The 13,092-nt window shown below is 36.0% G+C and overlaps 1 protein-coding gene across 4 annotated transcripts in view; it reads right to left on the reverse strand.

Annotated features, from left to right (window-relative positions):
• Positions 1-13,092, reverse strand: part of PDE1A (phosphodiesterase 1A) — a 286,129-nt gene that overhangs the window by 208,529 nt on the left and 64,508 nt on the right. The window contains exon 1 of one of the 4 annotated variants that reach the window (XM_090281377.1): positions 7,076-7,571. The exons of the other annotated variants lie outside the window; for them this stretch is intronic. Coding sequence (XP_090137503.1) covers positions 7,076-7,128 — 53 coding nt within the window. The 5' untranslated portion in view covers positions 7,129-7,571. Of the gene's footprint in view, positions 1-7,075; positions 7,572-13,092 lie in introns of those variants that run through there. 4 annotated transcript variants of the gene reach the window in all.

The following is a 13,092-nucleotide window of genomic DNA, read 5'->3' on the forward strand; positions in this document are numbered from 1 at the left end:
TTCTGGAATTATTCAATTTAGGGTTAACATTAATGCATTTTATTCATTCAACAGTTATACATTTCTTCATCTATTTCTTTACCACTACAAAATTATACACAGATTATCAATACAAGTATGTTATAGAATACGTTGCTTTTTTTTCATTCTTTAGTATTAGAAACAAGAACCAAGTACCCACCCTTATAGTAGTTCTTTGGAGGTTGCTTCCAGGATTTTTAGCCAAGATTTACTAGCCATCATTCATGCTGAAAATGGAGAGTGGCCACTACATGGACCTAACTAGGTGAATTACTCATTCTATCATTTATTCATTTCAAGGGTCACCAGCTGGCAGTTTGTAGCTGGATTTTGTTTGGTCTTTCAGTGATTTTAAAAATGTGAAATTAAATACTTTTTGTTTCCCGTCTACCACAGTTCCTATGGGGTAACTCCAGACATGGCCCCTTCCACTACCCATGATGAGGGCTAGCCTGGGGGCCCCTGGCCAGAAGGAATGTGTATTGTTTACAGGATAGATTGTAAGTCCATCTTTATCTCCTTTTGGGAGTGGCTTCTGGTCCTGTGACTGAGTCTTGATCTTTTCCCTCTGTGTGTACACACAGAAGTAATGTAGTTTAGAGTCATGCATAGGACATGTGACTCCTTTGTCAGAGATCCCTTATAATGAGCCTCAGACTAGGGGAGGTATAGTCTCTCCCACTCCCATCTGCATTGGTGCACTCCCCTGTAATGTGAGTAATAAACGGGATGTCCACATCGGCTAGTCCATTGGGTGGTTTTTTCAGAATATCATGAACACTTAGGCAGCTCCCCATTTGGGGTTCCTGCACTACAGTTCCCAATACTTATTTCACGCACAATACTAACTCGGTCCCTTTGGGTTATTTAAACTTGAATACTAAGTAAATGCATACTCATGACACTCAGTCTCCCAAAAGTTATGGAAAACACAGTGATGAATGCAATATTTATTTTAGCCTCAGAAATCTTACAGTTATGTAGGAGAATTGCTGGCCTTTCTCAAGTCATTGTAATAGAATGAAGTGATACATGTAGCTGACTTGGAATTTCAGAGTAAGAAACAATTGGATGTAGCTGGACTAAGTAGCAAAGGCTTCATTAACAGGCACAGAAATTAACAAGGGCCTCCTTTTTTTTTTAATTTGTATTTACCTATTTATTTGTTTGTTTGTTTATTTATTTATTTATTTATTTTTGTTGCCTCATAAAGACATAATCATTGGAATAGTTATAACCATTTGGAATCTTCATTAGAGAAGATATCTTACAACCAGATGGCCCCAAATTGTCACATGCTCCTACTTTTATTCAATTTTTAATTTAATAATATAATTTAGAAGTGACTTGACTTAATGGGATTTTCCTTTTCTTCCTCAATTAGGACTTAAAAATTACCACATTTGTATGTTACAGAAACAGTTCTACTGTTTTTCATTATCAGTGGTGCATCATTTGCTCCAAGCTCTTTGATCCTCAAAAATGTCAAATTAAATATTAATGTTTTTAAAGCTGAAGTGATGACTTTTATTTTTATAAAAACCCATGACTTTTGATGCCTATAAATAATTGGGTAATAAATATATAATTAATATTTAAATAACTGTTTTATTTAATAAACAACTCTTCTAAAAATAACACCTTAAAATCCTAAGGGCTGTAGCCACCAAAACACTAAAATGGACACTAATTTGACTAAGAATTAATTCCTCTCCATAACAAAAAATAAGGCTTTAATGGAACAGTCTTGGGATGTTATGAAGATAACAAATCTGGAAGCTTCAGCATCTGTTCTTTCAAATGCCCTGTGACTTGCCCCATAGAGTTACAGCAGCTCCAATTCAGGAAATGTTGGATTTCCCTCAATTAGAGCTCCTGTCCAAGTGGCCTTAATCAAATACATAAATAAACTGAAGCGTTCCCATGAGAACTAACAAAATTATGTCATGTCCAGTGACAGAAGTGAAGAGATTGGGCTTATAAATACAGCAAACTTCTTTAACCATATTCCATCTCTACAAACCTATAGGTCATCTTTAGTCTTATTTTTATTAATTTACATTGCTTTTTACCTAAACACTGTATATAACAGGCTGATTATTCCAAATATAAAATTTTCCAGATGATATAAACCATTAAGTTATCCCAGTAGATCTTCTTGATTGCATAATCTTGATTCTCTTCATTCAAACATTACAAATCTTTGAAATGCCATTTCTCAATCATACCAATGTCTGGGATAAATGCAATTATCACCAACTTTCTCTAGCTTACAAAACAAGATTTGCATAGCTACTGTGTTAGAGACACTTTCCTGTCTTCTAATCTATTCCTTGTTTCTGGATCCATAGCTGTTAACTGTGAATTTACTACTTCCTGATGGAGCTGCTCTTAAGATTATATGTAAGGTACGTGACTGAAAATGCACTAAGTTTTGATGAATGGCAGCCCTTAGTATTAATATTAACACCAACTGCTGCTGGTGATGATAAGTTTATTGGGCATAATTTAAATTTGTGTTGACTGTGGTTGAAATAACACCAGCAGGAGTAAATTACTGCAACTTTCTGGTTTAGCTTCAACACTGATGTTAATATATTGAGCTTAAATAAGGGAATAAAGAAAAATGATTATACTCCAAAAAGGGTATGTGATTTTAAATCTGTAACTATTATTTTATAATATTCCTCTATAAAACATAAATCACAACCTCAAAATTAGAATTCAGACACAGCAGTAAGTTACTAACCATCCCTATGAGCTTCACAAACAAAAGTAGAACCTGCCTTTCTTTTCCTAGGCTTTTTTATTCCATCCTACTGCTTTCTGCATCTCTATGTGAAGAGACTATTCCTGCCAAGAACACACTCACAATTCCTCTGCTAACAGATACTTGTAAAAATAAAACTTCTTTAAAGGCATAAAGAGATGAAACTGCACGTTCTAAAGGCTGTGATGATCTCAACATGATTTTCATTTGTCTTGGGCCCTGGCTGCCATTTGACTTGCACTTTAAAGTCTCAGATCCTGGATGCACAGGCAGTTCTCAATTCCAGGGTTGATGAAGAACTATTTGCATGATTTCATTTATGGCTTTTTAGTGCTACTTCTGATGGAAAGGCACCATAAAAGGAACATCCACTTTTGAACTCTAAAGAGGTTCAAAAAGCTGTCGGTTCCAAAGAACACTGAATAAGGCTTAATATGTAAGAAAAGTTTCGATTTATTTTTTTAATTCACTTTTTCCCTACCTACCTTTACAAAGAATTTGAGGCAACAAACAGAAAATGATGTCCATATAACAGAATTTGATAAACTATCAACTCAAGTAGGAGAAGATAATTATAATAAAAACCGAGACTAAAACTCTTCATGGCAGTGCAATTCAGGCAAGATATTGTCACAGATGTGATTTTATTATGAGAAAAAGATTTTTCTTGTTATCAAGGGTAAGATTGCTCTATTCCATGGGAATATAGAAAGTCCACTTAAAAATATGAATATGTAGTAATCTGAAAGTATCCTCAGCAATTGTTTGAGAGTTACATAAAGATACTTCACTTGAAGTGTGTTCTAAATTGTTGAATCCATTTATATAAAGAGATATTGTGATTTCTGTGGTAATGCAGAAAAAGAGATGTTTAAAAGTCTAAAGGAATGTGTCTTTATTGGGGGTCTTCAATATCAAATGTGATTCACATCTTCAGTCTTAAAGATCTACATAATTTTATTTTCTAAGTGTAGAGGAACAAACTCAGTGTTGTTGAGAACATTAATATATATTTTGTGATAGTGGTTCTATCCTGGAAAATCATAAAACCTAAAGTGTTCCTCTCAAGGAAAGGGAAAATCATCTTTTTTTCTATACACGTCTGAGCTACAAGAATGTCTACAGGCATAACCACAAAGTGTGTTCAAGATGCACTATTATATATGCTCAGGGCTGACTATCTCACGGATCCCTAAGTTACATATGATATGCCTGAAAAAGATCACAATACCTCCCACCTTGGCCATAAAGGTAACTTGATTTTATTCCTTGCATCACAGATTTGTTGTAAAAATATTAATCTAAAATTTCCACAAAGGATTTTAAATTATAGATTTGGTAACCCAACTGGTGAGATGATTTTTGAATCAGCATTGTAAGAGACACACATTTTTAGAGGCAGAATCTAAATAGCATGTAAGATTCCTCCCAGTCTTCCCAGTGTTGTATCTGGCCATGGAATTTCAATGTTCACCATGTAGTCTAAAATATCACAACTGATTTTAAAACTTCATGGATGGCTTTTACTGTATGAAATTTAGGGAAATTATGCTAGTGAAAAGTTGATGTTAATTCAGTCTCAAAATTAAATTTTAAGAAATCTTGATCTTCTCCTTCAATTCGCTTAGTCATCACTGAAATATGTGTCTTCCATTACAATTTCCCAGGATATTCTTATTTCTTTATTAGCGTCCACCATCTGCCTGTGCCATGGTTATCTAGGTATATACTAGATTAAATGTCAGGTGAGGGCAATTATGTTTGTTTTTCTAACCTCCCCAGTATCATAGTTCAGATTCTCAACACTTGTAGGTCCTTCAAGAAGGCCAGATGAATTCAATTAAAGCTGTGGGTTTAGTTGCAGGAGAAAGCAGCCTGTATTTAGAAATTTGAATGGTGTCAATATGTCAGATATTTTCAAAACAATTTCTTGACTGATCTGTCCTAATGACTGATATTTTTAATGAGTTATATATAAACAGCCAATATATGATTTTCACAAAATATCTGTTAAACTTGTAACTACCACACACAAAACAGTCTAGCAGCAATTTGCTTACCAAGTGGATTGAGAACTAGTGTGCAAAGCCCTCAGGAAGGGAGAGACAAATCAGTACACAGGGAGAAGGAAAAATCCGGTATTTGGGTTTCTGATCAGAAGGCAGGCCTGGGAAAAATGTCTCAATGTGAAACGCTGGACAGTCCAGGGGTAGCCCAAGGAGACAATAGACCTGGGAAAGAAGGCTGGTGAAGAAAATGAAGTGGGAGCATGGAATAAGGACCAAGTACGCCAAAGGCACACGTAAACCACCTCCCAACTTGCTCAAAAGTACAACTAGCTATCAGAAGGCCCATGCTGTTTTTAACTGAAGAACAGCACCAGACTTCCTCGAGACATTATCCCTGGTCATTTGAATCCTTTATTATACTCTCCACCTCCCTTTGTATCCATCACAATCATACCTGATGAAAATAAAGCCAGCTGTCAACATGGAAGTAGACCAGTCAACCCCACATCTGGCCATAACCTGTTTTCAGTCAGAGACCATTTCTACACTAGCTTGAAACAATTGTTAGGGTAAAAGCATGTCCTCTTTGGTCGCTACTCTTTCTCTTCTAACTCACCAGGATCATGAAGCAATCACTGGAATTTACCAAATTTTATTCTAATTTTTGGACCAAGAATCTCAGCTTCCACAAAGCATCTATATTTTTATATATATATATAAACAGCAGCACCGCTGAGGGGCAATTTTCCTGTGAGTAGCACCTAAGCATATGATAATTCATCAGGAGCTAATACAGCTTTGGCCAAAACCAGTGATGAAGGACCACCTGCCTCATCGCAACAACTCCCCAGTAGGTAATATATTAAAGATGCTGGCTAAGAGGGTCTGACTTTATCCAACACAATGCTGCCTTCTGGAAGTTCTGAAGGTGCCCTCTGTGAGTGGTGCCTCAGCAGGACTGACTTCAGAATCATCTGTGCAACTGTCACGTCTTTTTGAATTCATACACACATTTGGAAGAAAATAGAAATTAATAACATAGAACTTGGACAACTTTTTAGGAAATATAGCAAATGGATACAAATTTGGGAGGTCATTTTTGATTTTTGGTTATTTACTACCATCACTGTATAAAATTAACAAAGACATATTTAAGTAGACACAGATTATGATATTAAATCCACATTTATAGATTTAAATGTAATTTACCTTCAAGAGAAGGTTATAAATGGATTTATGCTAGAATTTTGTTTTAAGCATTACTGAAGCATATTGCTATTATTAATAATACAGTAACAAAACTTAATAAACACATAAAAACTGTCACATTTTATATATTTATACTCTTTGAGGCCCACTCTTATTCATTATATAATGACCACAGAATGCTAGGAATTCCATCCACAAACTTCTATTATCCTGTAGTCAATACCAGACCAACAGCAAATAACTGCAACATGACTCTAACATTTAGTAGTGTTAACATGTAGTATATCTATTATGTTTAGTATATTATTTTGGAGATAGCACAAAATATTCCGTTTTAAGAAACGGAAATTGTTTATGTTCATTTTCTAGCTACTTTAATATTCTTAATTTCCAATTCTGAATTCTGAAGTACAATAATAGGTAACAAAAGAATCAAGAGTTAAAGAGTCAATGAAGAAATTGCTGCAATCTTAGAGAGTGCCTACCATCACAAAATAAAACATTAGCTCAATCCATTATACTGTATCTACCCTAGATTCCATCACAGTGTAAAATATATACGATTGCTCTATTGTCCCTTCCACTGTTATACAAATGTTCTTGAACTAGTTATAAAATGTACACTCTTGAACAGTAGCTATCAAGTTCAAATTTGTCTCCCCACACATTACTGCAAAGAGGTGCAGCATTGGCAGCATTAAAACACTATCTCTAAGTGTAACCAGGTGAAAAAACCAAGCACAAAATTTCCCATTTGGAAGGCTGAGCAACCATTAGAAACAGTGAGGGACTGCATAATGTTCCAAAAGTTTTTCCCGTACTATGTCATTCATGTGCTTGAATAGCTAATATGTTTTTAACTTATGTTTTGAGTTGATAAGAGCTTGTGCACAGAAGCTCAGAAAATGGAAAATAGAAGGAATCCTTTGGTATGTATGAAGTTAAACTTTAGGCATACTCTATTGCTTTGCTGTAGCTTAGTGCCAGAGTTCCCAAATACAGAATGAAGGAGAAAAAAGTATTTTTCCTGATAGCGAGGAGCCACCTGGGATGTGGCATTACTTACCTAAAGATAGGTCGTTGTAGATGTTTCTTCCTGATTGTGACATGGTCATCCATTTAAAGGTGAAGGTTTAATTTCTTCCTGGAAAACCACTCCAGAAATCCAGGGAGGGAATGTGGAAGCTGATCTATTGTGCTGCAAGGAGCCCAGAAGGAAAAAGTAGTTTCCTCTTTCTCTTTTTGGGTGCTGGGAGAAAACTTCCCTGCTCTCTGCCAGCTAAGCAGTGTGTCCATAAAGGCCACATAAGACAGGCACGTTGGGGCACTCCCCCACAGAGCAGGGTGTGCAAAAACCACCAACAGTCACTTTGATACAGGCAAGAGAAGTGCACCGAACCCTCGGAAATAGAACAAAACAAACAGAAAACTTCCTACCCCAGGGGCACCAGGTAGGAGCTCCCTAAGTTATTGCAGCCATGAGAGCAATCCTTCCACATGCTGGTCAAGCTCGGAAAAGCTCAGTCCCTCCCTGTCTTTAAAACAGACTGCTCTGAGGCTCAACTTTTTTCTTCAAAATAAAAGTTGTCCAGCTGGTTCAGCAGTCCCATGTGAGTATCGTTGCTGGAAGTTTGTTCTGTTAAAATAAGAACTGTATACAGATTAAGGAAGAAAGAAGGGCTCAGGCTGTGTGCCTGGCTCTGCTTCAAGAGATGATAATTCTTTTACAATCTTGCTTTTACTAACACTGAGTAAAGTATGGACACGACTCATCATTTTTGGCATTCATAACCTAATAACCTATACTTGGCTGAAGTCAAAGATGCCATTTCAACTGATAGAAGTCCATGTGAAGTGGGCCAGAGCTACAAAAGTTAGAAAAACAAAAATTGCTCAATTCTGTCAGTGACATTGTACCCAAATGTAGCTTTCCAACTAAGAGGGGACACTGCAAAAAAAATATGTAAACACACACACATATACACACACTTTTTAAAAGTCCCCAAAACTCCCTGGGAGCCTAAGGTTTTTATATTATATGATCCAACTGGAATTTATAAAAATAAAAAGAAACTAAAGGAGATGTAAGAGAGTTGTGAACAGCTGAAAATAAGTGGCATTAAAAATTGTTTTATTTGGAAGACTTAGACTCACACTATACAGGAACTCATTCTAGTTGCAGATAAGGCAAGTTGTCATATTTTAATAAACTTATTTTGGAGACATTCCTGTATCTGAATCACAAACAAAATTCTTACCCAATTAATAGTGTCATGAGATTCCAGGCCAGAGATTTGGTATGTAGTACAATAAACCATCTCAAAGCATGATTTAAATGCTTTTTAATTTACACATGTAATAAAAGGTAGAAAACCTGAGAAATACACATAACTTTAATTAAATAACCCATAAATATAAGAATCAGATGTCATGAGGGATGGATATGATCAATATGGTCTCAATCTGTAGTTCTTAGCATTCCCCAGATACTTCCACAAGAGTAAGAACACCTTTGTACTTTCCTCCCAGAAGAAAGACAAAGGAGTAGAAAATTACAGAAAAGTCACTGATTAAATTGAATAGTGCTAATACACACCTTTTATTTTTCTAATGAAATCAATCTGAGAGAGCCTTGAACTAAAAATAAAATAAATGGGTTCTAGTCTTAGTTCTATCACGAACATGCTGGGCCATTGTGGAAAAATTTCTTGACCTACCTGAGTCCGTTTCCTCGTTTGTAAAATGAAGTTATAAAATTAATTGAATTCTATGTTCCTTTCAAGCTTCAATGGTACCGTAGTGCTATTTATAAATATGATTAGTTTGTTTCTTACAAAGGAACTAGCATAATGGTAATGATGCCTGTTACTCAAAAACAAAAAACAAAAAAAAAACACTACATTTATTATATACAGTCATAAATAAGTTATGAATAAAAAGGAAGGCACTTTTATATTATGTATATTTATATAGATATTCTATATTTATGTAATGATGTCTAAATTAATAAGCCTCCAGTTATAGATTGATAGATGTGGGACAATGTTGTTAAACTGGAGAGCATCTATATGCAAACTGATACACAGACCTTGGGGTTAGATGCTTTGTTATAACTATATACTTTGCCACTTTTTGTATAGGAAGTTACAGAAGTAACAATATGTTACTGATCTTCTGAAAGTATTTTTGCATTTATTGCTGTCATTTTATTTCTGTACTCGTGGTTTATCTATATGACTATTAATTTAGCATAAATATCCCTGAGGGATAAGCTGCAAAATAATAAGCCCATCAACTTTAAAAAATTATCTTTTACTTTGTCTACTTTTTAAATAGAATACTGAGAAGATTTATTCATTAGCATGATGGAAGGAACTCAACACAAATACTAGTAAATATCTAGCCAAGGTAAAGTTCAAATGACAAGAAAGTATACAATCCAACATGAGGCTCAGAGACCTAATTATCTGAAAGTTGTTAAATTAACTACGAGAAATCCATCACATCTTTGATTGCATCAGGTTCTTTTTGCTCTTAAGTTTTAAGGTAGAAGGCTTAAATACCCATTGTCCTCCAGCACTGTACTCAAACCCAATCTGAGAACTTAAAGTCGTCGTCGGCAGCCGTCCGTCTCAAGAGACGATGGTGTAGCTTCTTCAGAGTCTATCTGCACCGCCGAGAATGGCTGTGCAGTCCGACTCGGGAGTGACACGGTATCTGTCTCCTCCCGTGCTGAATCGACATCTTGCGATGACGCTGAAGCTACAGAGCCTGGGCAGGGTGATATGGAGGGTCTGCTGTTGCCCATGCAGCAGACCCCCCCTCTCTTCGCAGCTGAAGGGTCCAAGGGAAAGACGGAGTCAATACAGCTTGGCTTCAGGTGCGCCGCAGGAGTTGCCGGTGTTGACTACAACGTCAAACCGCCTTAGGGACTCCGGCTCCGGATTTTCTGTCAGGGTTTACTCCCTTAGCCTTTCCCCTGAAGAGGTATGCCGCAAGGCAGCGGAGGTTTTTTGGAGTCAGAGTTTTCCTTCTCTGATGTACCCTGACTGGAAGATGGAACCAGCGACACTTAGCTCGCAGGCCGACGCTCAATCCACTGAGCTAAACCAGCCAGGGTCACTGAGAACTTAAAGAGCATTGAGAAAATACCAGTAAGTTAAATATTCACTTCACACAAAGAAAAATATGTATTCCCTAAATGTTTCTACTAACTTTTTCTTGGAGCATTTAAATTTAATATTCAGAAAAAATTAGTCTTATTAACTTGTTCAACTTTAATGTAGTATTCAATAAAATGAAAGATCCTCACTCTTGTTGCTTCAGTTATAAAAATATATTCTTTAAATTAACACAACTGTACTTACAACCTAATTTTCCATATAAACTTTCAACTGTTCAATTTTTATTTATTTATAAACTTTTACATAAAATTTATGTATAGCTAACAAGGCCAACTCTTCTATAAAATAAACTAAATATAATTTATTATAGTTTTTCTTGGGAGTAGGGTGTCAGAAATGGTGTTAATGGTTTCCAGTAACCTCTCATTCAGTATGATTTTGCCTAACCTTTCACCCCACCCGCTTGCATGCCCGTCATGCTCCTTCCCTGCCTGCCTCCCTTTCTCTTACACACACACGCCCTCCCCACTCAGAATTAGTAGAGACTGCATTATCAGTGCTCAATAAATATTTGTTAATTTGTTTAAATGCTCAGCTGAAACACGCCAACATATCCATCATAACAAAATCATTTTGTGTGACAAAATCATGCATCAATTCTCATGGCTTTTCCAGCCAAGTGAATACTAAATGTATCATGGTATTTTGTGTGAAGCATCTTGAAAACAGGTAAGCTTTGTAGTTTTTTTTGTATAGGAAGGCACATGGTTTCTCTTTATTACTATATTCCCATTCAAAGCTTTGGCTTTTTTCATTTAATAGTCTGTTCTCTGGCTCTGTTTATAAAATATAAGTGCCAAAAACACATACAAAAGGTAGAAAAATCGTGTCTTATTATGCCAGCACAAGAACTGGGGAGTCAATATCACTTTACCACATAAGTCTAGTTAAATATAAATCTGAGAAAAACTGTATGATCTTTTGTTCCAACATTATTAAATACAATGGCACAAGTTATATATTTAAGTGAGTTTTTAATTAAGTGGAGATGTGGAAGGAAATGCAAGCAAAATAGGATCAGATGGGAATTCAGGTTTTATCATTATATATATGATATAATTTTACATTTTTTGAAAACCTGCTTCTTTCCCTCTTGCCGCTCCACCTTTCACCAAGATTAGAGCTAGCCTTGTGTGTGCTTACTCTCTCCTACACCTAAATTTTTCTTCAGTAGCTCTCAATCTTTTTCTTTTTTTGACACATTATACATGAAAGATGATGTGCACATGATACTCTCCCAGAAAGTACCTAAATCTTGATAAAACCAAAAAAAAAAAAAAATCCAAAATGCAATCATTGCCATAATTATCATTTGACATAGCTATAATTACTGCATCAGTAAAGTGAACACTACTCGGTCAGCTCTGCCATGAGATGAATGGCAGGGTGTGGACTAGTTTTGATGGACTAACCATACTCTCTCCTTTTATCACTGGGCAAAAATCTATTGTATATAAGTGGGTGAGGGTGGCATTGATTTAAAGATAACTTAAATCTGATGTATGCTTTCAAGGTTAGCCATTCACAACTGTCAGCATTTTCTCCATTTTTAAAACAAATTTTCTGCTACAAGTTTCATAACTGGTTACAAAGCTAGTTAATATATGGTGGATCTGGAATTTGAACTCAGAGGTCTCATTCCTGAGCCTAAGCTTTTACCCCTACTGAATAGGCTGTCATGTTGTCAGAAGTCTGCAGCTAAGGGCACTTGCATTCTTTCTGAGCTATCTGTCCCATTCCATGAAGAAAGGAAAGAAGCAACTAACCACTCAAAGGAGTATCTTTCCTTCTAATCCTCTACCCTACTTAAATATCATTGCATTGTTGATTATGATTCCAAGACTTACAAGACCTAGCCCTAGAAAGGGCCTACTTATATCAAGGTGAAATAATAAACGACTATGTTCTACTAAGATCTGAATGGAAACCCTGTTTTATTATAAAGTATCCTGGACTAATGTCAAGGAACAAACATTTAAATCCCAGCTCTTAGCAGCAATTTTCAACTTTCTGCACATTTGTTTCCTTACCAATCAAACTAACACTTTAGACCAGATGACTCCTGAGATACTTTCCAGCTCTGAATTTTTATAACTTTATGACTGGCCCCATGATAAAAGGCAAGCTATTTAAACTTAATGCCCAAGCAAGTTTAAATTCTGTAGTCATTTTAGCTTTTCTTAACCACAATAGGGTCATCTACAGCATCAGAATTCTTTTTATCCACGTTGTTGTGAAATTAAGAAATTAACACTCTACTATTCAAATGTGAAAATAACTGCCCTCACTAGACTGTAAGCTGTAGCAGGGCAGTGATTAGCGTCTGTGGTATTCCCTGTGCCTGGTACATAAGAGACATCCCATTGTTATTAATTGAATGAATGAGTAAAGGAACAAAGTGCTGATTAATGCTATTGTAGGGGAGCAAAATTTACCACCCCAAAATGTGTCTCTATGGCATGAGGATTATTTCAGGCTGATTATTGTTAAAAAGCAGAAGACTCAAAAGTTGTTCTTTTCACCTCCCCCTTAATTGCCTAAAAAGAATTAGTACAGAGCCTATTCCAGGAAGAGATCTATTACCAGAGATAACTATAAAGAGTATAAGCCAGATGTAGTGGACTGGGGAGCCTGCTTGTTTCAAGTCCTTGCTGCATCCCACTGTCTCTATGTGGCATGGCAAACATTTGTTTTTGGAACAACTGCTCATGCCATATTCCTGTTAATACTCTTTTGAAGTCCCAGACTCCTACCCCCTTCTCCTTAGATCAGGACTAGCACAAAAGCTTCAATTGCCTGACTGTCTGGGGGCCTCATATTCTTATGAAGTCCCTGTATGTACAAAATTAAATTTGTTTTTTCTCCTGTTAATCTATTTTGCGTTCATTTGATTATTCAA

This window comes from Furipterus horrens, unplaced genomic scaffold (genome assembly GCF_987537825.1).
Source record: "Furipterus horrens unplaced genomic scaffold, mFurHor1.1.pri manual_scaffold_1, whole genome shotgun sequence".
In the NCBI taxonomy this organism is placed as follows: domain Eukaryota; kingdom Metazoa; phylum Chordata; class Mammalia; order Chiroptera; family Furipteridae; genus Furipterus; species Furipterus horrens.